The sequence below is a fragment of the Callorhinchus milii genome, unplaced genomic scaffold (assembly GCF_018977255.1).
Source record: "Callorhinchus milii isolate IMCB2004 unplaced genomic scaffold, IMCB_Cmil_1.0 Scaffold85, whole genome shotgun sequence".
NCBI classification, from domain to species: Eukaryota; Metazoa; Chordata; class Chondrichthyes; order Chimaeriformes; family Callorhinchidae; genus Callorhinchus; species Callorhinchus milii.
The window spans coordinates 7,666-34,863 of NW_024704826.1; the positions used below are offsets into that span (position 1 = coordinate 7,666).

At 47.9% G+C, this 27,198-nt stretch overlaps 1 protein-coding gene across 3 annotated transcripts; it reads right to left on the minus strand.

Moving 5' to 3' along the window:
- Positions 1-1,348: 1,348 nt before the first annotated feature.
- Positions 1,349-26,789, minus strand: LOC121851660 (homeobox-containing protein 1-like). 3 transcript variants are annotated; one of them, XM_042345732.1, is made up of 9 exons: positions 26,530-26,789; positions 19,583-20,052; positions 15,629-15,714; positions 14,110-14,220; positions 12,847-13,000; positions 7,860-7,942; positions 6,489-6,584; positions 5,450-5,538; positions 1,349-2,515 (listed from the first exon to the last, which is right to left on the minus strand). In XM_042345732.1, exons 2-9 carry the CDS (start codon positions 20,032-20,034, stop codon positions 2,399-2,401), a joined length of 1,188 nt encoding a protein of 395 aa, XP_042201666.1. In that variant the 5' UTR covers positions 20,035-20,052; positions 26,530-26,789; the 3' UTR covers positions 1,349-2,398. The 3 variants fall into 3 exon arrangements, with proteins under 3 accessions (XP_042201666.1, XP_042201665.1, XP_042201664.1); XM_042345731.1 differs by having other exon boundaries at positions 5,450-5,541; XM_042345730.1 differs by having other exon boundaries at positions 5,450-5,544.
- Between the last annotated feature and the right edge of the window lie 409 nt (positions 26,790-27,198).

The following is a 27,198-nucleotide window of genomic DNA, read 5'->3' on the forward strand; positions in this document are numbered from 1 at the left end:
TCCTGACGTGAAAGGTGCTCTGTGCTGCCATGACTGAGATCCGCTAAGTCAACCCAACCCGTGACCTACCAGGGCTTTCTTCCCACTCAGCCGGTTAGCACAATGTTAGCCGTTAGCTCGTGGGGAGAAGCCGGTCATTGGTAATGGTGCAGTGGCTCATCAGCTGTGGGAGGGTTCACCTCAATTGATCAGGGTCTCAACTTGCTTCTAAATCTCCGCTGACAGGAGTGGGACATGGATCATGTGACTGCCCCATCCTGAGCACTGAATCAGTCAGCAATAGTGACTGTGGAACCAGGGGCCGTGAAACAAGGAGATCGGATTCCCCTGGTTTATGGCCTGAGTGGGAGGAGCGAGGGCTTCACAGATAAATGTAGTCAAGTATAGTGACTGTAATTTGTGTGCATATAAGAACAGAAAAGCCAACTTTCATTAAGACTCAATTCAGCGCAGTCATACATCTTAAGCGCCTGTTTGAGATGACCAACAGCTCGACATTTGGGGATTGAAGCGAAGGGGTATGAAGCTCCCCTTCTCTCTCCTCCCAACACTTCCCAGTCTCTGCTTTCTAATCAACTTTTACCTTGAGTTTTTTTTTGGTCGGCCAGGTGTCTGACACAGAAACCAATCACCGAGCTTAAGAGTATCCAAACCAAGCTGAGAATTCCCCGCTTCCCGCCTACACATGGAAATCCCAGAGATAGATTGTTGGAATGGAAAGCGCTCTCTCTCCCTGGAGGGATGCATCCTGGCTTACCTAATTCCGGAAAATATTAAGCGCAGGTTGGCAAGAGCCAATGCTTGGGCACTCCAGAGTGTGCGTTGGGGGGTAACTGCTGATATCACTGTCTGCAAGCTTTCCCGCTGCTTGTCCAGATGGGACCACCCTACCCATTAGTAGGGTTTACAGGAGCTGAGTGGGATGACTTCCTGCCCCCAGTGACTGGTCGGCCCTTCCAGGTCCTGCTGTGCTGTCATGAGCAGTGCCCTGGAATACTGTGGACCTGCCTGGCTCAGGAACCGGACTGGGAGACCGTCACAGATCGATCACTCCCTCACTGAGATTCCTGCACATTGTGGGAGTTGTGTGTAAGGCGTGTAAACAAACCCTTGTGCAACCGAGTGTTTTGTTGATTGTAAAGCTAAATTAAGGGCATTTTGCAATTCCCTTTGTACAAACCAGTTTACACAGCACATAACCTCCCGCTTTACACAGCTGTGTAATATGCCTGTGTTTACACAAGGCACATGATTCACGACAAATGATACTCCTACATTTACACATGGTTTACATACACACAATATACCCAGGTTTACTCGTGGTTTACACTGGCACACCACTAGCCCCAATGCTGCTGGACAAGGACTACAGAAAGCTGTCAGGGTTGGGCTGGCAAGATTAAGATTGTGTCCAGCCTGGCACCTGCCTCCACCAGCACCCAGGGAGGGAGCCCCATCACCACCCGGTAAAGGCACGGCCCATGCCGGTTACCAGACTTCACGGCTGGAATGCTGAAGCTGCGGCTACCAGGCAATGTTACCTGAATGATTGGGAGGGCATCGGATACAACAAAGTGGTGATGCTGAGAGTTCTCTAAAAATAACTCACCTCATCTACACACACTACAGTCACTCACTTCATCCCTTAACTGGTGAACAGTCCTAACTCACTGAGGACAACAGTTAGTGCGTTCGCTGTCCTGGATGCCTGCTGACTGGAGACCGTTGGGAGGCTGCCGTAGGCTACTAAATGGATTTAGTTTATCCCCCCCACCCCACCCAAGGAGCCAGGCTATCTCTCCACTCCACAATCCCAGCCATTCCGAAGGACATCTTTCCGTGATCCTCACCCCACCCAGATCATTCTCATTTCTTCGTTCGAAAGTCCTTGAGCCCAGACTGAGGGAGCACAAGCCAACGTTACTGGGCTGCTGATGGTGAGCGTCACTGGAGTGTGGGGTGAGGAAGGGTGTGAACTCGGGTAATAGCACTGTGCCAGTATTGGGTACAGCTTCATGGTTAGGAAACAGGTTCAAGTGTTTCACAGACATCGCTGTCTGCTGAAATCTTGAACACTGAGGAATGAAGAGCCAAAGCTTCAGGAAGCATTGCATCAAGACTGGCCTCAGGCGTTGGGCTGAAGACATCAGGTCCCCACTAATGTTTGACAATAAGACAAGCAGCTTCTTTGGCCAGAACCCCAGCCCTAGGGGACATGAGGCACATCCTCCCGTCCAAGGCACTGACTGTCACGAGTGGATGAGGAGAAGCTAAGCTCGCTGAAAACAAGATCATGTACAGATATATTGGGATTTACATTAAGGTTTGGTCGGTCCCACATTGCACCACATCTTGGTCCTGTCCTCCTCGCCTCAGTTATCCTCAATCACCTCAGTCTTTATCCCGCTGCCGCCCCCTGTCTGGCCAGAGCCAAGATGGTGTGGTTGACAGCAGCCATTTCCACTGCCAGTGAGATGGGATCCTGCTGGAGGTCACTGGGACTTGTGTTATCGTCCTGCGGTTGGGGAGAAGGGTTGGAGCGTTAGGAAAACAGCAACTTTCTCACCATGAACAATGCTACCAATGGTGCTCGCTCCCCCACTGGAGCTCTCTAATCTAACCCCATTTTCTGCTCTTTCCCCCATCGTGTCTGTGTAGCTACCTCACTCCCAGAAGCACTCTCTCCTGAACCTGAAGACTCCTATCTCTTTCTCAGTATTTTGTCACATTCTTCCTTTCCAAACGTTGATCTATCTTGAATGACAAAAATGGCCACCTCCAGGTCATCAAATCACCCAGGACATCACTTCCTGTGTGAACATCACACACTTCCCGTGGGTACCCTGTAGACCGACAGGAGTTGCAGTGCACATCTGATCTCTGGTGTGTATCACAGGTTCATGCCTCAGTCCACTAAATGGGACGTGGAGTCCTGCAGCTCAGTGGTTAGAGCACTCGCTTTGCAAGTGAGAGACCTAAGTTCAATCCCCGGGGGGTCAGGGCCAAACCTTGGGCAAGTTTCCTTACTCCACACAGAGCCTAATAATAATCCCTCCAAACAACAATAATAAATTGGTCATTTTCAATCCATGACTGTTTGTGGGACATTGCTGTGTGCAATTGACTGCCGCGTTTCACCCACAAATATACAGTCAACTCACTTTACAGCATATTTTGTGAAGCGCTTTGAGGTGTCGAGAAGACGTGAAAAGTGCTATATCAAATGCAAGGATTATTATTATTAAATGCTGAAAACGCTGGTGAGAATGGTTGCCGGCTTCTCGTGCTATTCGTGGCAAAACCATTGGGAACCTGTGATCCCAGAAGAGCCGCCTCACAGCCACACCGCAGACCCTGCACAGCACAGAGTCTGATCATATGGAGGAGCCAAAGTACAACACTTTACCACAGGGTCCCAACCCCTAATATAGGGAGCATTGCTGACCACCTCATCTCCAGCATTGAGAAGGAGTGGAATCCTGGGGTATAGTGGTTAGAGCACTCGCCTCGCAAGCGAGTGTACCTGGGTTCGATTCCCGGGCAGGGAGAAACCTTGGCATGTGGAATAACAACAAGCAAACAAATTACAATTATATAGTGCCTTTCACATCAGGAGGACGTTCCAAGTTTCCTTACTCCACAGGCCTCTGGTTACCTCGCAGTAAGTAGGAATCTGGTTGTTACAATTTGGTCATTCAATCCACGACTGTTTGTGGGACATCACTGCACAGTTGGCTGCCACATTTCACCCACAAAATATACAGTCAATTCACTTACAACATATTCTATGAAGCACTTTGAGACGTCTGAACAAAGTGATCAGGCGGTATGTCAAACGCACGGATTATTATTATTAGTGTCCTAAAGGATGTTGACATGGTTTGTTCTCCTCTTTGTAAATCCACTCAGGTTCTTATGTGCAGTATTTAAAAGGTGAGGGATTTAATGAGATAAATAAGGAGAAGCTATTTGCACTGGTCGGTGATGAGAGGGTGTAAATGTAAGATCATTATCATTTCCAATCAGACACGCAACACTCTAAAGGCACTGGTTGAAGCAGAATCCATTACAACAACAACATTAGAGTTCAAACAAAAATTGGGCAGATATTTTAAAAAGAAAAATATAAATGGAGTGTGGGGGAGAAGGGAAGGCCAGGGGAGTGGGACTAAACAAGAAGATCTTTCAGAGCACTGGCACAGGCACAATAGGCCGAATGGCCTCCTTTTGTGCTTCTAACATTGTATGATTCTTAATTGATTGAAACTGTTGGTTGAAGTCTGGAGATTGTCAGGACAATGTTTTTTTTACCGGGCGAGTGTGTTTGACACATGCGGAAACCCATCACCGGGGCTTAAGAGCATCCAAACCAAACCGAGAATTCCATGTATCCCACCAACACATGGAAATCCCAGAGTCAGAATGTTGGGATGGAATGTGCATTATTTCTCTCTCTCGTAAGACGAAAGGAAGACTGAAGGAAGTGAGGAGACCCATCCACTTAAGGGACAGTGAAAGGAGACTGAGTTTTGGGTTCAACAGTCAGTCTGTAGTACAGAGTAATAGTCTGTAAAATGCATAAACTTGGTCTCTATTTGGAGTTTAGAGGTTGAGGGCTGTTAGTTGTTAATCCGACTGAGGATCTTAAAATAATAAAGGGATTTGATAGGGCAGTTACAGAGAAACTATTTCCCCTGGCGGGGGAATCCAGAACAAGGGGCATCATTAAAATTAGAGCCATTTAGGAGTGAAACCAGGAGATAGTTTTCACAAAAAGGTTAGTGGAAATCTGTAACTCTCTCTCCCAAAAGATTGTGGATCCTCGATCCATTTATACCTTCAAGATTGAGGTGGTGAGCTATTTGTTAGGAAAGGGTATTAAGAGACACGGGGCAAAGGCAGGTAAATGGACTTGCGGTACAGATCAGCCATTAAAGAATGGTGGAACAGGCTCGAGGGGCTGAAAGGTCTACTCCTGTTCCTCTGTTACAGAGAGAGAGGGAGCACGGACTGGAGAAAGGACAGGGAGTGTGACTGGAGGGAGAGCTCTTTCGGAGTTAGAGAGAGAGAGAGAGCGGGCACAGACATGATGGGCTGAACGGCCTTCTGTGCTGTAAAGTTGTCTGATTAGATGTGATTGTGGCTGAGGGCAGGGAGATGGGGATGTGCTGTTAACTGCTTTCCCCCACCTCCTGACACTCACCAACATTCTGGCCTAGCCAGTGCGGGACGGGCGGGTTGGCCTATTTGGGCGAGGTCCCGCCGGGCTGGTAGAGCCCCTGGCACCAAGCGCCAGCGGGAGTGACCGCCCTGGGGACAGGAGGAGAGAAGAGAGAAGAAAACGGTGAAGAATAAATCTTGGCAGGAACCGCGAGGCAGAAAAGAAAGCGGTTCTTTTATAAAGTGCTCCAGAGAGTTTCACCCAAAGCCACACATCAACAGCCCTCACCTGCTCCAAGAAATCACTCCCATCAATGTCGTCGCTGTTGGAATGAGCTCCCGGGCTCTGCACATCGATGCCATGCGTTTCCAGGATTGCTGCTTCTTTGAAAAAGCAGAAACATCCATTAAAAATACATAATAATTAATAATTATCCTTGCATTTGATACAGCACCACATCACGTTGTTGAGACGTCTCAAAACACATCACCGAATATACTGCAAAGTAGATTGACTGTATTTCGTGGGCAAAACATGGCAGCCAATTGCACACAGCAGCGTCCCACAAACAGTCGTGGATTGAGTGACTAAATTGAAAAAAATGAACATGCAAAAGAACAACCTCTACTCAAAAGGGCAGACATCTTTTAGATTCTTTTCTTGCTCAAAAAAACATCTAAAAATTGTGATAGAAGTTCAGGAAACATAGGCCCCCTTTCTCGTCTCCGTCTCAAGACCTTCCTCTTTGACCGTGCCTTTGATCATCCTCTCATCCCCACTCCCATTGCCCTCCACCCCTTTTAATCCTAATCCCCAGCTCGGGTGCCAACCCTACACTGGCCAGCGCCATGGGATATTAATGGCTCCAGCACAGACACGATGGGGAGAGAGAGAGAGCAGGGAATGGGGTTAGAGTAGGGAATTCCGGCACAGACACGTTGATCTGAATAATAATGATAATAATCCTTGCATTTGATATAGCGCTTTTCACGTCGGGAGGACGTCCCAAAGCGCTTCACAGAACACACTGTAAAGCGAATTGACTATAGTTGTGGGCAAAACGCGGCAGCCAATTGCGCACAGCAATGTCCACAAACAGTCATGGATTGAGTGACCAATTTATTATTTTTTTCTTCTTGAGGAATTATTATCCGACGTGTGGAGTAAGGAAACTTGCCTAAGGTTTTTCCCTGCTGGGAATCAAACCCAGGTCTCTCACTTGCGAGGCGAGTGCTCTAACCACTGAGCTACAGGTCTACCACCACATTGAATAGACTCGTTCTGTCCTGTAAACGGTCTGTGATTCTACAACTTCCTTAAACATTACCAATGTTTGCTCTCTTCTTGATCTCCTTCCTGCGGTTGGCAAACCAGTTGTACACCTTCAGTGGGGTCACTCGCTCGGTCTCCGTTAGCTTCTTACCTACAGACAGAAAACCACACAGTAGCAGATCATGTCAGGTTTAGCCGCCAAAGCCCTGGGTTTGTGGTGATACCCGACAATGTGGACAGGCAATGATCCACTGCCGTGTGCCCATAAACATTGCTCTATGAAGAGACTTGCAATCCCTTCATGCCCTGGAACCTCCCTACCTTTCTGACCTGCTTTCTCCCCACTCCACTACCTGCTGCCTCTGCTCGGCTGGCTCTGACCTTCTGCTTGTCCCTCATCCCTTCCACTCCACCATCAAGCTTCTTGTTGTACTGGCTGAAAGCGTGGCCGCCGATGGTGAAGAGGAGGGCATGCAGAAGGCCCGAGCTGGCTGAGTGACGGAGTGGGTGCGAGCAGAAGGAGGCAGGGAGGTGCTACCCAGTGAGCGGGGCTGGCATTCTGTAAGTCAATCCCACCTGTTAGATTATAGAAGTTGTAGTCTAATAATAATGAACATTAAACAAATGTAGAATGGAGAAAGTACTGACGGTCATGGGATAGGACACATCTGGTTTGCTCTGTTTCTGAAGGAGTAACAAGGCAGCTGTGGAAAAGGGCAGAGGATTACCACTTATCAGTAAATAACAACAAGCCCACAGAGGTAACGGTCCAAGGTACCGGTCGACACAGGATCTCAGCTCAGCAATAAGCCGTTAGATTCTGACAGGCCCCGCATATACCATAGCAACAAATGAGCAAGTTGGTCAAACTGGAGGACTTTGGTACCATCCCAGGAATGTACTAATGGTTACACATAATAAAGTAACGAGCACCAGATACAGCCCTAAACCGATCAATCTCCTATCTTAGACAGGACAAAGGGAAGACCTCGTGGAGACTCGGTCAGGCTGGCACCAAGCCAAACGATTGATTAACCTGAGCACGTGACAGTATCAGAAGTGGGTAGAGGGGCCCTAGGAAGGACACTTGGAGAAAGGGTATAACTAGCCCACCTCTAGGTGAGAACAGTTAGAAGAACAGGAAGACTCCAGAGAGAGAGAGAGAGAGAGAGAGACGGAGTGTGGAGAGGTCCCTTTAAGAATCACAAGGAAGGTGTTCCATGATGTTGTGTGACTATCTTCAAATATAATTTGTTAGACAGTTTCAGTAACTTGTTAATGCATGTTGTGTTCACTCTGTTCATAATAAACCTGACTGCACCATATTTGGACTGTCGAGTCACATTTCGAACTATGGGATCGGAAATCCCAACACACTCCTGAAAGCTATCCCACCAGCTGTGTTTTATTTAAAGTTATGCCTCACCTGGCTTCTGTACCACTGCGTTGCAGGCGTTAGAGATCTCCTCCCTCTTGGCTTCATCGGGATATTGATTTTCATGGAAATAACTAAGTGAAGAAAAGCACACAAGATATTCCATCAGGTGACACCGCACAGCACAGGCCAGTCCAGAGCTGGCCATCAGTCAAACCTGCCTTAGAGAGAAATCACCTCATCACATCGAAAGGTCTCGTAAAAGCTTTATAGTCCAGTAAAACTCACATACGTCGTATCCCTCGGGTTTTATAACATTTAATATGACTTGCATGAAGTCCGAGTTGTAGACAAACTGTATAAGTCGTTGAAAATCTGATTTAATCAATGAACTACTCTGTGCACGTGTAATTCAATGCAGCTGGTAAGTGCGCATGTGGTGATAGATTAAGACTACATTTCCCGTGATTCAATGAGTCTTCACCCGTCACCACATGTGCACTTATCAGCAAGTGTTGGAATCGCAGGATATCAAGTTCTTTCTGCTCATGCGTCGACGGTCAGGGCTATGATTGCCATAATTCAGCGCAGCCGGTAAGTGCGGGAGTAATGGAAGGCAGGGGAGTGGCATTATGAGTTAGGAGGTGATTGATACAAGTAGTTTAAATCCGATGGCCTGGTCAAAGAGGAGAGTCTTGAGGCAGGACTTGAAGGAGGCTAAGGAGGGGGCGAGGCGGAGTGACTGGGGGATGGAATTCCAGAGGTTAGGGGGCAGAGTTGCTGAAGGCTCTCCCGCCAATGGTGGGGCGGGTGGGTCGGGGGACAACAACAACAACTTGCATTTATATAGCGCCCTTCCCCCAGGGTAGCGTCCCAGACCGCTATAAGCAAGGACAGGATATTTGAGGGTTTGCCTAAAAATAAGCAGTCACCACACTTTACAGAAAAACTATGAAGCGCTTTGAGACACTGACGTTATAGAGCCACTTCAAGTGCCGGGATTATTATTATATGGGCAGATTCAGGATTTGGGCAGATACATGTTATTCAAATTTAATGTAGAAACGGCAGGGGAGTGAGAGCCCACAGACAGGTTTTTATAATAATAAAATAATAATCCTTGCATTTGGTACAGTGCCTTATCGCATCGTTAAGAGGTCTCAAAGCGCTTCACACAATATATCGTAACAAGATAGATGAATTAGTTGCACAAATAGAGGTAAAAACCGGTATGATCTAGTAGCCATCACCGAGACATGGTTTGCAGGGTGATCAGGGATGGGAACTGAATATTCCCGGCTACGTGGTATATAGGAAAGATAAGCGATGTGGTAAACGAGGAGGGGGCGTGGCCCTGCTAATAAAGGATGGGATAAAAACAGTAGAGAGGAAAGATTTTAAATCTGAAAAGCAAGATGTAGAGTCAGTATGGGTAGATAATGTAACTTCAAGGGGCAGAAAACTATAGTGGGAGTAATAATAATAATCCTTGCATTTGATATAGCGCTTTTCACGTCGGGAGGACGTCCCAAAGCGCTTCACAGACCACACTGTAAAGTGAATTGACTGTATATTTGTGGGCGAACGCGGCAGCCAATTGCGCACAGTAATGTCCCACAAACAGTCGTAGATTGAAAATGACCAATTTATTATTGTTTTGTTTTGGAGGGATTATTATTGGGCTCTGTGTGGAGTAAGGAAACTTGCCCAAGGTTTCGCCCTCTGCCTGGAATTGAACTCAGGTCTCTCACTTGCGAAGCGAGTGCTCTAACCACTGAGCTACAGGACTCCACAGTAGTTTATAGACCCCCAAACAGTGGTCAAAGTATCGCTCAAGGTATAAATCAAGAGATTAGTGGAGCATGTAGCAAAGGAAAGACACTAATTGTGGGTGATTTTAACCTGCACAGAGACTGGGACAACCAAATTGTGAAAGGTAACATAGAAGAGGAGTTTATAGAATGTATTAGAGATAATTTTCTGGATCAATATGCTGAGGAGCCGACCAGGGAACAAGCCATATTAGACCTTGTTTTGTGTAATGAAATAGGGCTGATCAGCAAACTGGAACTTAAGGCTCCTCTCGGGCAAAGCGATCATAATATGATGGAATTTAGCGTTATGTTAGAGAGGGAAGTAGTTAAGTCTGAAGCAAAAGTCTTCAATTTAAATTGAGCCAACTTTGCTGGTATGAGAGAGGATTTAGCCAGAATAAACTGGGAGACTAAACTTTGACGGTAGACCAGCAATGGCAGACATTCAAGGAGATAGTGCAAAATTCCCAACGAGCACATATTCCTTTGAGGAATAAGAATGCCACGGGAAAGGTGGTGCAGCCGTGGCTAACGAGAGCAGTTAGGGACAGTATCAAATCAAAAGAAAAAGCCTATAAAACAGCGAAGATGAGTAGTAAACCCGAGGATTGAGAGAACTTTAGGGAACAACAGAGGAGGACCAAAAAGTTGATCAAGAGGGAGAAAATAGATTACGAGGGCAAACTAGCAAACATAAAAGCAGACTCCAAGAGTTTTTACAAATATATAAAGAGGAAAAGGCTAGCGAGGGTGAATGTGGGTCCATTACAGGTAGAGACCGGAGGAATTATAATAGGGACAAAGACTCACCATTAAAGTCATTAAACAAGTATTTTTCTACAGTCTTCACCGTGGAAGACACTGGAAACATACCAAAAATAGAGGACCAAGAAGACAATGTTAGCGAGCAACTGAGGGAGATTAACATTAGTAAAGAGATGGTTCTCGGTAAATTGTCGGGTCTTAAAACCGATAAATCCCCTGGACCGGATGTCCTGCATTCGAGAGTTTTAAAGGAGGCGGCTACTGAGATAGTGGATGGCATGTCTATAATCTTCCAAAAGTCTGTGGATACTGGAAAAGTTCCCATTGATTGGAAGATTGCAAACGAAATTCCACTATTTAAGAAGGGTGGGAGAGAAAATAGGGAAAACTATAGACCAGTTAGTTTGACGTCAGTTGTAGGGAAAATTCTTGAGTCCTTAATAAAAGACGTAGTTATGGGATACCTGGAAGACCATGAAAAGATTAGGCAGAGTCAACATGGCTTTACAAAAGGGAAGTCATGCTTGACTAACCTTTTAGAATTTTTTGAGGATGTATCCAGGAGGTTGGATAAGGGGGAACCAGTAGATGTGGTATATTTGGATCTTAGGAAGGCATTTGACAAGGTCACACAAAAGGCTGTTACTGAAGATCAAGGCCCACGGGATTAATGGGAAAATATTAACATGGATAGAAGAGTGGCTATCGGGTAGAAAGCAGAGAGTAGTGATAAACGGATCATTCTCGAATTGGCAGGAGATGTAACTAGTGTAGTGCCACAAGGATCAGTGCCTCGGCCTCAGCTATTTACCATTTACATCAATGATCTGGATAAGGACATTGAATGTAATGTGTCTAAATTCGCGGATGACACTACATTAGGTAGCAGAGTGAGCTCTCGGGATGATGCAAAAAGATTGCAACAAGATATAGATGGGCTCGGGGAGTGGGTGAGTAGGTGGCAGATGGAATTCAATGTTAGCAAGTGTGAAGTTATTCACCTAGGTAGCAAGAATAAAAGAACAGATTATTTTCTGAAAGGGGAGAAGTTAGATAGTGTTAGCATTCAAAGCGATTTGGGTGTCCTTGTACACCAGTCCCAAAAAGTTAGTTTGCAGGTTCAGCAGCAACTAAGTAGGCGAACGGCAGTTAGCGTTCATTGCCAAAGGTTTATAATATAAGAGTAGGGAAGTCTCGCTGCAACTGTATAGGGCTTTGGTGAGACCGCACCGAGAGTATTGTGTGCAGTTGTGGTCCTTATTTAAAAAAGGACATACTTGCCCTCGAGGGGGTACAGCGTAGATTCACTCGGTTAGTTCCTGGGATGAGGGGACTGACCTATGAGGAGAGGCTGAATAAACTGGGGCTGTATTCTCTATAGAGTACAGAAGAATTAGGGGAGATCTTATTGAAACATATAAGATTCTTAAAGGGCGGATAAAGTAGACACTGAGAGACTGTTTCCCCTGGAAGGAGAATCTATAACCAGGGGTCACAGTCTGAAAATAAAGGGTCAGCTTTTTAGAACAGAGTTGAGGAAACATTTCTTCACTCAGAGGGCAGTGACTTTATGGAATTCACTCCCCCAGAAGGCTGTAGATGTCAGTCCTTCAACATCTTCAAGGCTGAGACTGATAGATTCTTGAAAAATAGAGGGATTAGGGGATATGGGGAGAGGGCGGGTAATCAGAGTTAGGTGAGAAGCCATGGTCTTATCAAATGGTGGGGCACAGGCTCGAGGGGCTGAATGGCCGACTCCTGCTCCTAATTCTTATGTTCTTATACTGTAAACTGAATTTACTGTATACTTTGTGGGTGAAACACGGCAGCCAATTGCGCACAGTAGCGTCCCACAAACAGTTATGGATTGACTGACCACATTATTATATTATATAATAAAATATATATATTAGGCAGAGGAGATTGAGGAGATCACAGATGGAGGTGAGGAGATATTGTTGGGAGTTGAGGAGAAAAGCTTCCGTCTTGTTCATATTGAGCTAAATAGCACACACCTGTATCTGGGCAAAGCACATTATACACTATGTGTATCCACAGTTTACCACAACAACAACAAATTACGTGTATAGCACCTTTCAAGTCAGGAGGACATCCCAAGGCGCTGGACAGTTAAGGATTTGGATCCGAGCTGGCGGTGGGTGCGGGTTTGGTGGTGTTGGAATCAGGGGGGTTTGGGGCAGGGAGGGTTGGAGGGTGGTCGAATGCGTAGTTGAGAAGGAGGGTCTTGAGACGTAATTTGTGGAGGTGGAGGAGGGGGCCAAGATCAAGGGCCTGGGGGATAGAGTTCCAAAGGGTAGAGCAGAGAGGTTGCTGGCCCGACTGCTGATGGTGGAGAGATCCGGGCGGGGGACGTGGAGAAGGCCGGAGCCTGCGGGGCTAAGGGGGAGGCAGTCACCGGTGCGCTAGCATTTACATGCGGTTTACACCTGAAGCCGTACCTTTCCATGACGGTCAGACACTCCTTGCGCCAGGTGAAACGGCTGCCCCTCCGCAGGCGAAAGCTGCCAAAGCCGGTGCCCAAAGGTGTTGACGTCTGTTTCCACTCCAGCTCCTCGGTGGTGGAGGAGGCCAGCCTCATGCTCAGTGTGGCTCCTCAACAAACACAAAAGAAACCCTCACTCAGGCTCAACCAGAGGAGAACTGTAAACTCCTGATAACTCGTCACTCCAGGCCTTGGTCACACAGTGACCAGTTATCAGGAGCGGTGAGTCAGGCTCAGGCCATATTTTTTGGCCCAAATCATTTCCGACATCATTGTCCGAAGAGCAAATCCAGGCTACATGCAGGCCAGGCCCCGAGCCAATCAAGAGGCGGTCACCAGGGACTCAGGCACTGCCCGGCAATGGGACTGGCCAATCAAGAGGCGGTCACCAGGGGCTCAGGACTGCCCGGCAATGGGACTGGCCAATCAGGAGACGGTCACCGGGGTGTCAGGCACTGCCCGGCAATGGGACTGGCCAATCAGGAGGCGGTCACCGGGGTGTCAGGCACTGCCCGGCAATGGGACTGGCCAATCAGGAGACGGTCACCGGGGTGTCAGGCACTGCCCCGGCAATGGGACTGGCCAATCAGGAGACGGTCACCGGGGTGTCAGGCACTGCCCGGCAGTGGGACTGGCCAATCAGGAGACGGTCACCGGGTGCTCAGGCACTGCCCGGCAATGGGACTGGCCAATCAGGAGACGGTCACCGGGGTGTCAGGCACTGCCCGGCAATGGGACTGGCCAATCAGGAGACGGTCACCAGGGGCTCAGGCACTGCCCGGCAATGGGACTGGCCAATCAGGAGAAGGTCACCAGGGGCTCAGGCACTGCCCGGCAATGGGACTGGCCAATCAGGATAAAATATTGGTCTTGTGGCCGGTGGACATTTCTTATATCCGACGTCTCAAAGCCCTTCACAGAATATACTGTACAATGGATTGACTGTAATTTGTGGGCAAAACGCAGCAGCCAATTGTGCACAGCAGTGACCCACACACTGCCGTGGATTGAATGACCAGTTTTTTGGGGGAAAGCAATCCGCCAATCAACGAACAGCCGGGTTCCTACTGACTGCTGGTAAACAGCGGCGTGTGGAGTGAGGGGATGTGCTCATTGCAGGAGCTGAGCAAATAGGCTGATCATCGCTGTCAGCAGACAGTGGAGATAATGATCTAAATTGGAGTTTCCTACACCCAAGCCAAGCCGCTGGCCGTATTACCTGGGCTGGTCTTCTCCAAGAGGTACCACCTGTACAAGGCTCTCTTCTTAAGTTCACTCATATCAAGTCCCTGCTGCAACAGCCACTGCGAGATGAAGCTTCGGCTCATACCTGTAACCACACACACACACACACAGATACACAGAGACACATACACACACACACAGAGCAGCGATCAGGTCAGGCTGTGCCGCTCCACAACACGCGCTGGTCATACAATCGCTGGAAGACGTTCACTGCGCCGGTGCCGGCTCTCAGATAGAGCTCTCCCTACATCCCACTCCACATGCCCTTCAGCCGACAATCACCTGCGTGGAGAGATTAACTGTGGTGTCAGCCTGACTGAGCCGGCAAGACTTTCACCTCTGGGTGCTAAGCACTGAAGGTTTAAGGCACCCGTGGGGTATTCAAATTCAGTTTTGGCCGACAGACTTAACAGGGCGTCTGATTAAACCTGTGCCTTTGTAAGAGGGCATATGTTCAGCGGTGTGAATAATAATCCTTGCATTTGATATAGCACCTTATCATGTCATTGAGACAACTCTAAGAGCTTCACAGAGTGTACTGAAAAGTGGATTGACTGCATTTTGTGGGCAAAGTGTGGCAGCCAATTGTTTGCAGATGTGTCCCAGAAACTGTCTGGGATTGAGCGACCAAATTATTATTATTAAATTTTATTTTTGACGGGATATTAACTCTGGATAATGATCTAACAACCAGGTTGCCACTGAATGCTAGGCAAGCAGAGGTGTAGGGAGTAAGGAACTTGCCTAAGGTTTGGCCCTGCCCAGGAATCAAACCCGGATCCACTCGAGTGAGTGCTCTAACCACTATGGTACAGAGCTCCACAACTGAAATTGTTCAGACGATTTCAGATCAGACACCAGGAAGTATTTATTTAAACCCAAAGGGAGAACTAACAGCTGGAACAGGGTTACTAGGAAGGCTGGTTGAAGGGTCTAAGAAACAGTTCGATGTTGTAACAGGAGGATGGGATGGCGGGAACAATGAGCTCAATGGGCCAAAGGGACATTTTAGTTGTGATTAACCCAACACCCAGTGACAATCTAACTTCAGTTTAGACATTGAATCACGGTAACAGGAGGAAGCCATTCAGCCCCTCGAGCTTGTTCCGCTATTCCGTAAGATCATGGCTGATCTGTACCTCAAGTTCAATTTCCTGCCTTTACCCCATATCCCTTGATACTGTGATCTAACAAATGTCTATCCACCTCAGTCTTGAATATGTGAATGGATCCAACATCCACAGCCTTTTGGGAGAGAGAGCTCCAGATTTCCACTACCCTTTGGGTGAGAAACTGCTTCCTGGTTTCACTCCTAAAAGGCCTGGCTCTAATTTTAAGATTATGCCCCTTGTTCTGGAGGAAATAGTCTCTCTGTAGCTACCCTATCAAATCACTTTACTATTTTAAAAACCTCTCAACTAATAGCACTTTAGTCAAAGAATTGCGCTTGTATAAATGAGCTGTAAAGTCTGGTCTCGCCGGGGGACACTCACCTGTGACTTGTCCCACGATGTTCTGGGAAATCATCCGATTAGAGAGAAAAGCCTTGATCTCTTCCTTTACTGCAACGTTGTCCCTCCTGCAGGGCAGAAGAGACAAGGAACATCACTCCCATCATACACTGAGCTACAGGGCTTTCAGTAGTGAAAGGTGTTATAATTATTACCTGCTGTGGATATTAGAGCATTGAAAAACGCAATTAATATTAGTAAAGAAATGGTTTTAGGTAAATTATCAGGTCTTAAAACTGATAAATGCCCTGGACCTGATGGCCTACATCCTAGGGTTTTAAAAGAGGTGACTACTGAGATAGTTTGTCTTTGAACTTCCAAAATTCTGTGGATTCTGGAATGGTTCCCAGTGATTGGAAGATTGCAAACGTAACACCACTATTTAAGAAGGATGGGAGAGAAAAGATGGGGAACTATAGACCAGTTATTTTGACATCAGTCATCAGTACACCAGTCTCAGTTTGCAGGTGCAGCAGCAACTAAGAAGGCGAACGGCATGTTAGCGTTCTTTGCAAAAGGTTTAGAGTACAAGAGTAGGGAAGTCTTACTGCAACTGTATAGGGAACTTGGTGAGACCGCACCTAGAGGATTGTGTGCAGTTTTAGTCTCCTTATTTAAAAAAAAACATACTTGCCCTAGAGGGGGTGCAGAGTAGATTCACTAGATTACTGGATTACCAGATTCACTTGATCCTCCAGATTAAGCAGTTATTCATTTCATTGCTTTTTGAACAGAGAGCCCAGCAGAGTGAGGAGGGAACTGAGTGAGGGGGAACAGAGTGAGAATTCTGTTAAGGAATTTGGTGAGAATGGGAATTCTTGAGCAAGAGAGAACTAGAAACCAAGAGAGAACTCTTTCTTTTCGTAAAAGAGTAGGAATTGTTTCTTGAACAAGAGAGAACTTTTCAAGCAAAACAGGTAAACAAGCCAATTGGCAGTAAGTCACAGGCCGGGTGTTAGGGATCAGTTAATTAGTTAATTATTTGCTTACCAGTTCTTCTGTCAAGAGGAATTTGGTGGGAGTGGGAATTCAGTGCAGAGGGGGAAGGAGGTGCAGGTGAGAAAACCTTTTTCCCTCATATAATGTATATAACAATGGAATACTTTGTGCGTTGCAGAAGTTGTGAGATATTTGCCTTCCAGGCCCAGGTTTTGAATGAATTCATCTGCAGTAACTTCAAGCTGGTAGATTCACTCAAGGTGGTCAGCCTTTGCGAGCGACTGCACACACACCAAAGTATTAGGAAGGGAGAAGTATTTATTGATGATGTATTAGAGCAGACCTTACTAGGAGTAGACAGTAGGAGAGGAGTCCCTGTACCTAAAGGAGGAGATTAGGTCTCTGTTAGAAAAGGGGCCAGAAGTTGTGGTCGGCAAATGGACCAAGAACAGACATCCCTGAAGCTCTCCAACAGTTTCTCTCTGGAGAGCGATGTATGTCAACCCAAGTGATGGCTGAGACAGGCACGGTAATGCCGTGCACCAAGACAATCCAGCAGCCTGCCAGGTCTGCTATAGACCTCCAAGCCAGGTTGAAAGCCTCGATCTGGAACTGTGGGATGAGATAAGGAAGGCTATTAGTTAGAGATTTCAACTTACCCAAAATAGATTGGGATAATAATGTGTAAGACAAGGAAGGGGTTTTCTAGAGTTAAAGCAAGACTGTTTCATGACTCAGTAAAAGAGCCAATAAGAGGAGATAATATCTCGGAGTGGGCCTGGCAATGGGAATGGAGGACGTATTGAGTTCCATCAACGAGCTGATTATGAAGGCAATGGAACAATATTTACCCACGCGAAGCAAAGGTACCAAGCTTAAAGGCAAAGCAAATCATAAGTGTAAAAAAAAAGGCCATGAAGGAAAATGGCATGGAAATAATGCAGACTCCATACCGGAAGGCATGCCAGGACTGCAAAAAAGGCATCAAAATGGCAAAGAAAAGCTTTGAATTGAACATGGCAAGAGATGTGAAGGATAATAAAACTTTTTTTTTAGTTACATTAGGAGTAGAAGAGAAACAAGCAATGGAATAGGGCCACTGAAGTTGGGTTCGGGAGACAACATGACAAATAATGCTGCACAGGCTGCAATAATGCTAAATAAGTTTTTTTGCATCAGTTTTTACCACAAGGAGGAGATGTGTAACCTATCTGATCTGGAAAGAGAATTCAAGGATGTCACAGAGAAAAGTTGCAACACTATTCATATCACTACCAGCATGGTTGCCAAACAGCTGTGTGAACTTAAGATAAATAAATGATAATAATAATACTTGCATTTGATATAGCGCTTTTCACGTCTTCTCGACATCCCAAAGCGCATCACAGAATATACTGTAAAGTGAATTGACTGTATATTTGTGGGCGAACGCGGCAGCCAATTGCGCACAGCAATGTCCCACAAACAGTCGTGGATTTAAAATGACCAATTTATTATTGTTTTGTTTTTTGGAGGGATTATTATTAGGCTCTGTGTGGAGTAAGGAAACTTGCCAAAGGTTTCGTCTTGCGGGGAATTGAACTCAGGTCTCTCGCTTGCAAAGCGAGTGCTCTAACCACTGAGCTACAGGACTCCACCAGGGACCGGATAAATTGGATCTGAGGATTCTTAAGGAACTAAGGGAGGAAGTCGCAGAGACGCTGACACAAATCTTTCAAAAATCACTCAGTACTACAGATGTGCCGGGGGACTGGAGAAAGGCAGATGTTACTCCTATTTTTAGGAAAGGTAACCCAGGAAACTGCAGACTAGTAAGTTTGATATCCATTACGGGTAAAATTATGGAGACTCTTAAGCATAAAATCATGGAGCATCTGTACAGAAATAAAACCATAAATAATAGCCAATATGAGTTCATAAGGAAGGTCTTGCCAATCTAATTTACTGCTGTTCTTTGATGGTGTGACAAGGGAGCTTGATAAGGTTAAGGCTGTGGATGTTGTATGTCTGGATTTCAGTAAGGCCTTTGGTATAGTTCCTCTTGAGAGACTGGTTCCGAGAGTAAAGAAAGCGGGAGGTGCATTACAATGGATATGCAATTGATTGACCGGAAGAACCCAGAGGGTGGTGGTACAGGGAATGTCATCAGACTGAGAAAATGTTACCAGTGGAGGACACGGCCTGCGATTGAAGGGGATAAATTCAGAACAAATCCACGCAAACAATCTTTCAGTGAGCGAATAGTGAACCTGTGGAACAGGCTCCCTCGGGAGACGGTTGAAGCAGGAATGTTGATTCTTTCAAACACAGATTAGATAATTTTAGTTAGGAAATAACATTATGGGATACAGTACATAGGTAGTTTGGGACATATGTACTTGCAACTGCCAGGAAGGTGAAAGGTGAACTAGCTGGACCTTGATCTTTTTTCGGACAGCATTTGTTATATTCTTATGATATTGCTGTTCTTAAAATGGCTGCTATGTTGACCGATAAATACATTGACGACATCTGACCTCATTACAGCAAAGCACTTAAGAATTATCAAGTCCACAAGTACTTTATATAACCAACCGCTCGATGATCAAAGAACAGCTCAGGATAAATAGTATTTTCCAGGAATGGGTGTCTTTACTGGTGCTCGTCTCCCTCACTCCGTGTCTGTGATTCTCCCCACCCCATCACCGCCAGTGTCTGTGCCAATGCTCGACCCCCGCGCGCTCCTCCATCGTGCATGTGCTGGTGCGCGCTCCCCCATCGTGCATGTGCTGGTGCGCGCTCCCCCATCGTGCCTGTGCTGGTGCGCGCTCCCCCCATCGTGCCTGTGCTGGTGCGCGCTCCCCCATCGTGCCTGTGCTGGTGCGCGCTCCCCCATCGTGCCTGTGCTGGTGCGCGCTCCCCCATCGTGCCTGTGCTGGTGCGCGCTCCCCCATCGTGCCTGTGCTGGTGCGCGCTCCTCCACTTGCATCCAGGGATGAAACCTCTGCTGCCGCTCACCTCATCAGATCCTCCATCCTGTCCTCAATGTCAGCCTCGTCCTCAGGTGTCAGGTAACTGAAGACTCTGGGGACACAGTTACTGTGGGGACGGTTTGGTGACAGTGTGCCATTGGTGATGGCCAGACGCTCCCCACCCACACTATCCCGGCCATTCAGGTTGTTGGGGTAGAGCAGTGGGGGGGGTGGGGATGTGTCATGACTGTTGCTGGGGGAGGGGGAAGTCCCGCTGTACGGGGTCTGTGTGGAGGTGCTCACTGTGGAGGATACGGCTGTGGGAATGTTGCTGTAGCTTTGCCGACGCCCAAACTTTTCGGAGTGCTCCTGCTCCAGCCTCTCGAGCGTGTCCAGCGCGTGCAGCATATCACGCTTGCTCATCCTTGTCCGGCGTAGCCGCTGAAGCAAGTCAATCTGCTCGATGGTGAACCGCGGCTCGTCCGTGTAGTGAGACATGGCACCGCCAGGCCGGCGCTGTGAGCAAAACACACAAACAGTCACTACACTGGACAGTAACTGCCCACAGGTGGAGTCCTGTATCTTATAGCACTCGCCTCGCAAGCGAGGGGGCCCGGGTTCTTAAGTTATGGGAGTTATGATGAACCTTTATATAAAGCACTGGTTAGGCCACATCGAGAGACTGTGTTCAGTTCTGGGCCCCACACGTTAGGAAGGATGTCAAGGCATTGGAGAGGGAGCAAAGGAGATTGACCAGAATGGCACCAGGAATGAGGGACTTCAGTTATCAGGAGAGGATGGAGAAGCCGGGATTATTCTCCTTGGAGCGGAGAAGGTTAAGAGGAGACTCAATAGAAGTTTTCAAATTTATGAGGGGATTCGATAGGGTGAACCAAGAGAAACTATTTCCACTGGCGGGTGGGTCGGTAACGCGAGGACACAGAGTTAAAATAGTTGTTAAGAGAAATTTTTTCACACAACGAGTTGTTCGGATTTGGAATGCATTGCCTTCATGAAAGGATGGTGGAAGCCGATTCGATAACCACTTTTATGAGAGAAGTGGATAATTATTTGGGGAGGACAAGTTCGCAGGGTTATGGGGAGAGATCGGGGGAGTGGCATTGATTTGGATGGCTCTTTTCAATGAGCCGGCACAGACACAATGGGACGAATGGCCTCCTTCTGCGCTGTGTGATTATCCAGTGTTATACCATTGTAGACTGATGAAACTTTAAGTCAACCACAAAATTCACTTTACAGTATATTGTGTGAAACGCCTTGAGATGTCTCGGAGATGTGATAAGGCGCTATACCAGTAGGACAAGGAGGCAGAGGGAGCCCCGGTCACAGATAGAGAGGATGTCGTGTGTGACGTTCACAAGCGCAGTCTCTGTACTGTGGGCGGAAACCGGACTGGAGGGGTTCGAGGAGAGGTGTGCGCGGAGTTGATTTGCAACAACGCGTTCGAAGACTTTTGCGAGGTGGGCAGAAAGGAATGTAGGATGGGGGTCGTGGTAGGAGCTGATGATGGGGAGGGGGACAGAGAGGGGGTAGTGGTGGGTGACAACGGGCAGGTGGAGGAGGCTGCCTGGCAGATGTAGTGAATTTTACATGAAAAGAAGTCCATGACCTCCTCGCACTTGGCATTTAATATGAAGATTGAGGAGGCCTGAGGGGGTCACGGAGGAGGTAGTGGGTGGTGGAAAAAAGGATTTTAGGGTATGCGTTTAGCCTCCAAGTCCTGTAGCTCAGTGGTTAGAGCACTCGCTTTGCAAGTGAGAGACCTGAGTTCAGTCCCCGGGGGGTCAGGGCCAAACCTTGGGCAAGTTTCCTTACTCCACACAGAGCCTAATAATAATCCTCCAAAACCAAAACAATAATAAATGGGTCATTTTCAATCCACGACTGTTTGTGGGACATTGCTGTGCGCAATTGGCTGCCGCGTTCGCCCACAAATATACAGTTAATTCACTTTACAGTGTGTTCTATGGGAAGTGCTTTGGGAAGTCCTCCCGACGTGAAAAGCGCTATATCAAATGCAAGGATTATTATTATTATTAAGATGGTGTTGGAGTAGAAGCCGTTTTTTGCTCGTGTCAAAGAACGCCGGTAGCTATGGAGATGCTGGAGCCCCAGTTGGCGGTGGACTGTAAGGCCGGTTTTCCACCACCTGCGCTCAAGCAGCCGGGTTTGGGTTTTTAGGCGGCGGAGATGTTTGTTATACCGGGGGATCGGGTGGGTTTGGAGATGGTCCTGAGTTTCAGGGGAACGAGGGAGTTGAAGGTGGAGGAGAGGCGATCATGGAGCAGCTGGACGGCTGCTTCAGGATCTCCGCGGGTGGAAGGCCAGACGGATAGGATGTCTGATGATTTGATATCAGGGGGTAGCCTTTTCCAAGGGCGGTAGAGAATGGTTGAGGGCTTGGTAGAGGAGAGAGGGATGTGAGAGGAGAAGGAGATGAGGAAGTGGGCCGAGATGGCCTTGTCCACTATGCTAAGGTGGGAAATGTGAAGGCCCTGGGTGATAATGAGGTCGAGGGCATGACCACGATTGTGGGTGAGTGAATTTATATGAAGAGTGAGGTTTAGGGAGGAGAGAAGTGCAGTGAAGTCGGCAGAAGTGATGCACAGGGAGTTTAGGTGGAGGTTGAAATCACCCATTATGAGTAGGGTGACAGGGAAGAGAGGAGAGTAGAGATATCTGTGTGGAAGGGGCTGGGGGGCTGGTGGGGGGGCGGTAGATCAGGAGGATTTTCAGTGGGAGAGAGGGATGGAAGAGGGTGAGGTGCTTGAAGGAGGAGAAGCAGCCAGAGGAGTAGGGGGAAAGACCAAGGGAGGCTTTGGAGATGAGGGCCACCCCGCCGCCATATTGGTCTTCTATCCGAGGTCTGTTATAAAATCAGCAGCTACAATAGCTACATTTATACCTAAATTGCTTACATAGCCTTTCCTTCAACTCCAACTATTTAATTGGTCTCACAGATGCCACGTTCTTGTTTATCCAACTTCACCCAACAAAGACTATCTCATTTGAACATTCCTTCCCCCAAGTGACTGCATTGGTAACACAAGGACATTAGATAAGGAGCCTTTGCTTTCTTTCAACCATGGACAGTAAGGCCACAGAGTTATCATACACAGACACAGCCTCCGTGTCTCACACAAGACAAAGCTATCTCTTCTTCACTACTGTACCAAACCGAGCTCACAGGCATTAATCAGATCAAACAAGGTTACAAAGTTAACAACATAACCTCACTTAAAAGTACAGCGGAACAAATGCCCAGTCATTTTCCAGCGGCGCAAAATGCACAGCAGTATAACAGCACCCGCCTAAAGCATCAGAAAAAAAAGTGTGAAGTACCACACTTTATGCCGCCACAACTCACCCAAAACGCTTCAAAGTAAAAAAAAAATAAGGAAGGTTTAGTAAGAACAATTCAGGCAGGGAGTAAAAACACAACAGTTAAGCTGTGGAGAAGGAATGCAAATTTAGAGGAATATAAATTTAGAGGGACAAGACACCTGGTCCAGATGGACTGCGCACAGGGATTATTAGGGAAACTGGGGAGGAGATAGCTGAGGCAGTAAGATATATAGGGTGACCAAAAAGTTGTGATAATTACCCTATTTAAAAAAAACAAATATCATCATTTCTTTAAGAGTTATTAGACATTATAATGGTAATGTGATTTTTTTGGTCACCCTGTTATGTAAGAATGCTGCAGCAAAAGAAATCTGCTACAGTGCCTTTCATATTCCCCCCAAAGTGCTCCACAACAATATCCTGTAAATATCTTCTAACAAGTTCTCCTCCAGCCATCGCACCATCGTGTGCAGTGTTCCCCAGGGCTCAGTAAGTCAGTAAGCGCGCGGGTGAAGACTTGTGTAGCTGGTTGGCTGAATGTTCTGTTTCCGTGCTACACATCCTTTGTAAATCTTTAACTGAAGGAAGTTATGAATGTAGTAAACAAGTTGAGTATAAACGTAGCTGTTGATTTTTTTGGAACAGATCCGGGAGAAGAACAGAATGATAGAAGATTAAGCACACAGAAGCCACTGGTATCTCTGTTCTCTCGGTTGCTTATTCCTTTTCTGTAAATGTTTTATGCTGCAATAAAGTTTTGAAAACATATTTCCATCTCTGTGAACTTGATTCCCTGGTGTCTGAGACTTATCAACTCCCAAGCCAACAGTGGCCAGGAGAAGCTCCCTTCTCTTTTTGAGTAGTGCCATGGATTATAACATCCACTTGACCAGGCAGATAGGACCTCACGTTAAACATCTCATTTGAAGGACGGCACCTCTGACAACGCAGCACACTCCCATTGGAGTGTCAGTTTAGACTATATGAGTTCTAAGTCTGAATGTGGGGCTTGAAACCACCATCTTCTGACTCAGAGGATACACTGAGCCTGGCTGACACACAAGACGCAGCCCTCTGGGGAGCGAGCACACATTCCATTCCAAAACACAGGAATCTCCATGTGCGAGTTCATGTGGAGTGTGGTCCTGATGCTCTTAAGTATGGTGATGGGTTACCACATGCATCAGACACCCGAATGATCCAAACAAAAGCAAGGATTACAAAACGCTTCTTCAGCCCTCGGAAATTAGATCACAAGTACTGATAGCAAATTCCCCTGTGCATAAGGCAAGTTCTTTACACATAAATACACGGTCACTACAATAACAACCACGAATTACATTTGCATAGCACCTTTCACGTCGGGAGGATGTCCCAAGGTGCTGGACAGTCAAGGTTTGGCACTCGAGCTGGGGGTTGGGATCAGGAGAGGTGGAAGGCAGGGAGGGAAAGAGTAAGAGAGTGGCCAAAGGCACGATCGAAGAGAAAGGTCTTGAGATGAGCCTTGAAGGAGGCAAGGGAGGGAGCAAGGCGAAGGAACTGTTGGATGGTTACAAAGGATGGGGCAGAAAGGTTGAAGGCCCGACCGCCAATGGTGGGGCAGGCATTGTGGGGGATGTGGAGGAGACCAGAGTCCGCTGAGTGAAGGGAGTGGACAGGTTGGTATGGGGTTAGTAGGTCACAGAGGTAGGGAGGAGCAAGGCCATGGAGGGCTTTAAAACTACACCAAAGAAACTTTAAACCATTTATATTCAACAAGAGCAGCGCAAACTCATAGGAACAGGAGTAGGCCATTCAGGACCTCAAGCCGGTTCCCCCATTCTATTAGATCATGGCTGATCTGTACCTCAACTCCAATTACCCGCCTTTGCCCCATATCCGTTGATACTGACCTAACAAATGTCTATCCACCTCAATCTTGAAGATGTGAATGGATCCAGAATCCACAGCCTTTTGGGGGAAAGAGTTCCAGATTTCCACTAACCTTTGGGTGAAAACCTGCCCCTGATTTCTCTCCTAAATGGCCAAGCTTTAATTTTAAGATGATGCCCCTTGTCCTGGATTCCCCACCAGAGGAAAGAGTTTCTCTGTAGCTATTCTATCGAATTTCTTTATTGTTTAAAAAACCTCAATCAGATCACCGCTCAACCTTCTAAACTCGAGGGAATACAGACCGTGTTTATGCACTTGGTCTCATAATCAAACCCTCCCAAGTCCTGGTATCATTCTGATGAATCTACGGCACACAGTCAATACATGAACACATAGCAAGTGGCCTCTGAAGGTTTTTGTGTCAGTCATTAACATTATAGCCCCTGTATTCAACACAAGGACTTTTATTACCTCAAATCCCAACCCCCTTCCTATTCCCCAATGCACAACCAAATACCCCCTCCTCCCTATCATGGCTATTAAATCCCCAGTTAAGATTCGACCATTCATTTTATCGTCTGACATACTTAACAGCAGGATACACAGTCACTACACTTTATAGTGAATCCTGTGAGATGCTGTACCAAAAGTAAGTGGTATTTACCCCCTCCCCTTCTGCCTCTCCCCTTCCTTCCTCCTCCAGTCATTCCTTCCCTTCTCCACCCCTCTTGCTTCTCCCCCTCCTCTCTTCCCACTCTCTTTCCCTCTTCTTCTCTCTCCTCCCCCCCCCCCCCCTCACTCTCTTCTCTCCATTTCTTTTCCTACTATGCACTCTCTCTTCCCTCCTCTCCCTCTCCTCCTTCCCTCTCTCCTCCCCCACTCCCCGTCTCCCCTCTCTCTTCTCCGTTCTTCTCCCTCTCCCCCCTTTCTCTCCTCTTTCTCTCCTCCCCACCACCCTCTCTTCTCTACCCCCCCACCAACCCCCCCAACCCCTTCTCCTTCCTTCACCTTCTTCTCCCTCTCTCCCCCTTCTCCTCCCTCTTCCCCCTCCTTCCCTTCTTCTCCCCACGCGATCTCTTTTCTTTTCTCTCCCACCTTCTCCCCTTCTCTCCGCGCGATCTCTTTTCTCTTTCCCCTTCTTCCTCTCCTTCTCTCCCCACCTCTCTTCCCCCCCCCTTTCCCCTTCTCTCCCCCCTTCTCCCTCTCCTTCTCTCTCCCCTCTTCCCCCCTCTCTCCTTCTCTCCCCCTTCTCCCTCTCCTTCTCTCGCCCCTCTCTTCCCCCCTTTCCCCTTCTCTCCCCCTTCTCCCTCTCCTTCTCTCCCCCCCTCTATCCTTCTCTCCCCCTTCTCCCTCTCCTCTTCCCCCCCTCTCTCCTTCTCTCCCCCCTTCTCCCTCTCCTTCTCTCGCCCCTCTCTTCCCCTTCTCTCCCCCCCTTTCCCCTTCTCTCCCCCTTCTCCCTCTCCTTCTCTCCCCACCTCTCCCCCCCTCTCTCCCCACCCTCTCCTTCTCCCTCCCTTCTATCGCCCCTCTCTCCCTTCTCTCCCCCTCTCTTCCCCCTTCTCTCCCCCCTCTCCTCTCCTCCCCCCTCTCCCCCCTCTCTCCCCCCCTCTCCTTCTCCCCTCCTTCTTCCCCCTCTTCCCCTCTCTCCCCCTCTCTTCCCCCCTTTCCCCTTCTCTCCCCCCTTCTCCCTCTCCTTTCTCCCCCCTCCCCCCCCTCCCCCCCCTCTCCCCCACCCCTCAGGTTACAGTCACTCACCTGCTAATCGCCTTTTTTTTGGCCTTTTTGCTCTAAACCATTGACACGTTGGTGTTAAACTCGGCGCTGCGGCGACTGTTGTTGTGGTTGTCCTTCTTTCTCCATCAGCGGAAAAGGAGGGGGAAAAGAGGGCGAACTCCCCCTCAAAAAAATACCTAAACAAATGGAAACGGGTACAGAGAGGGCGGTGAGAAGCTCCAAACTTCTGCTGCGGCGCCTTCATGTCGGAGCGACACCCGCCATGACTCCCGCCACCCAGTCACCGGGGGCCCGGGGGGGGGAGGGAAACACCGACACACCGGGGGGGGGGAGGGGGGGAGGGAAACACCGACACACCGGGGGGGGGGGGGAGGGAAACACCGACACACCGGGGGGGGGGAAACACCGACACACACACACACACAGGGGGAAGGTAAACACCACACACACCAGGGGGGGGAAAAAACACCGACACACACACACACAGGGGGGAAGGTAAACACCGACACACACAGCGGTGGGTTTGGGGGGAAGCAAAACACCGACACACAGCCGCGCCACCTCGAGCACGACGGGAAGTGTAGTTCCTCCCCCCCTCTCTCCCCCTCATTCGCACACGGACACACTCACGCGTGCGCACATCTTGGACCGGGAGTGCGCATGCGCGGCCTTCACACACGCACACACACA

What these genes read in the sequence shown, in the direction of transcription:
- LOC121851660 (XM_042345730.1), bottom strand. Translation starts at nt 20,034, where the DNA reads ATGTCTCACTACACGGACGAGCCGCGGTTCACCATCGAGCAGATTGAC. An exon ending in CGCAGTGGTACAGAAGCCAG is followed by an intron (nt 6,585 to 7,859) that starts GTGAGGCATAAC and finishes TTCTGTCTGTAG; the next exon opens with GTAAGAAGCTAACGGAGACC. An exon ending in GGAGTGATTTCTTGGAGCAG is followed by an intron (nt 2,516 to 5,449) that starts GTGAGGGCTGTT and finishes CCCCAACCGCAG; the next exon opens with GACGATAACACAAGTCCCAG.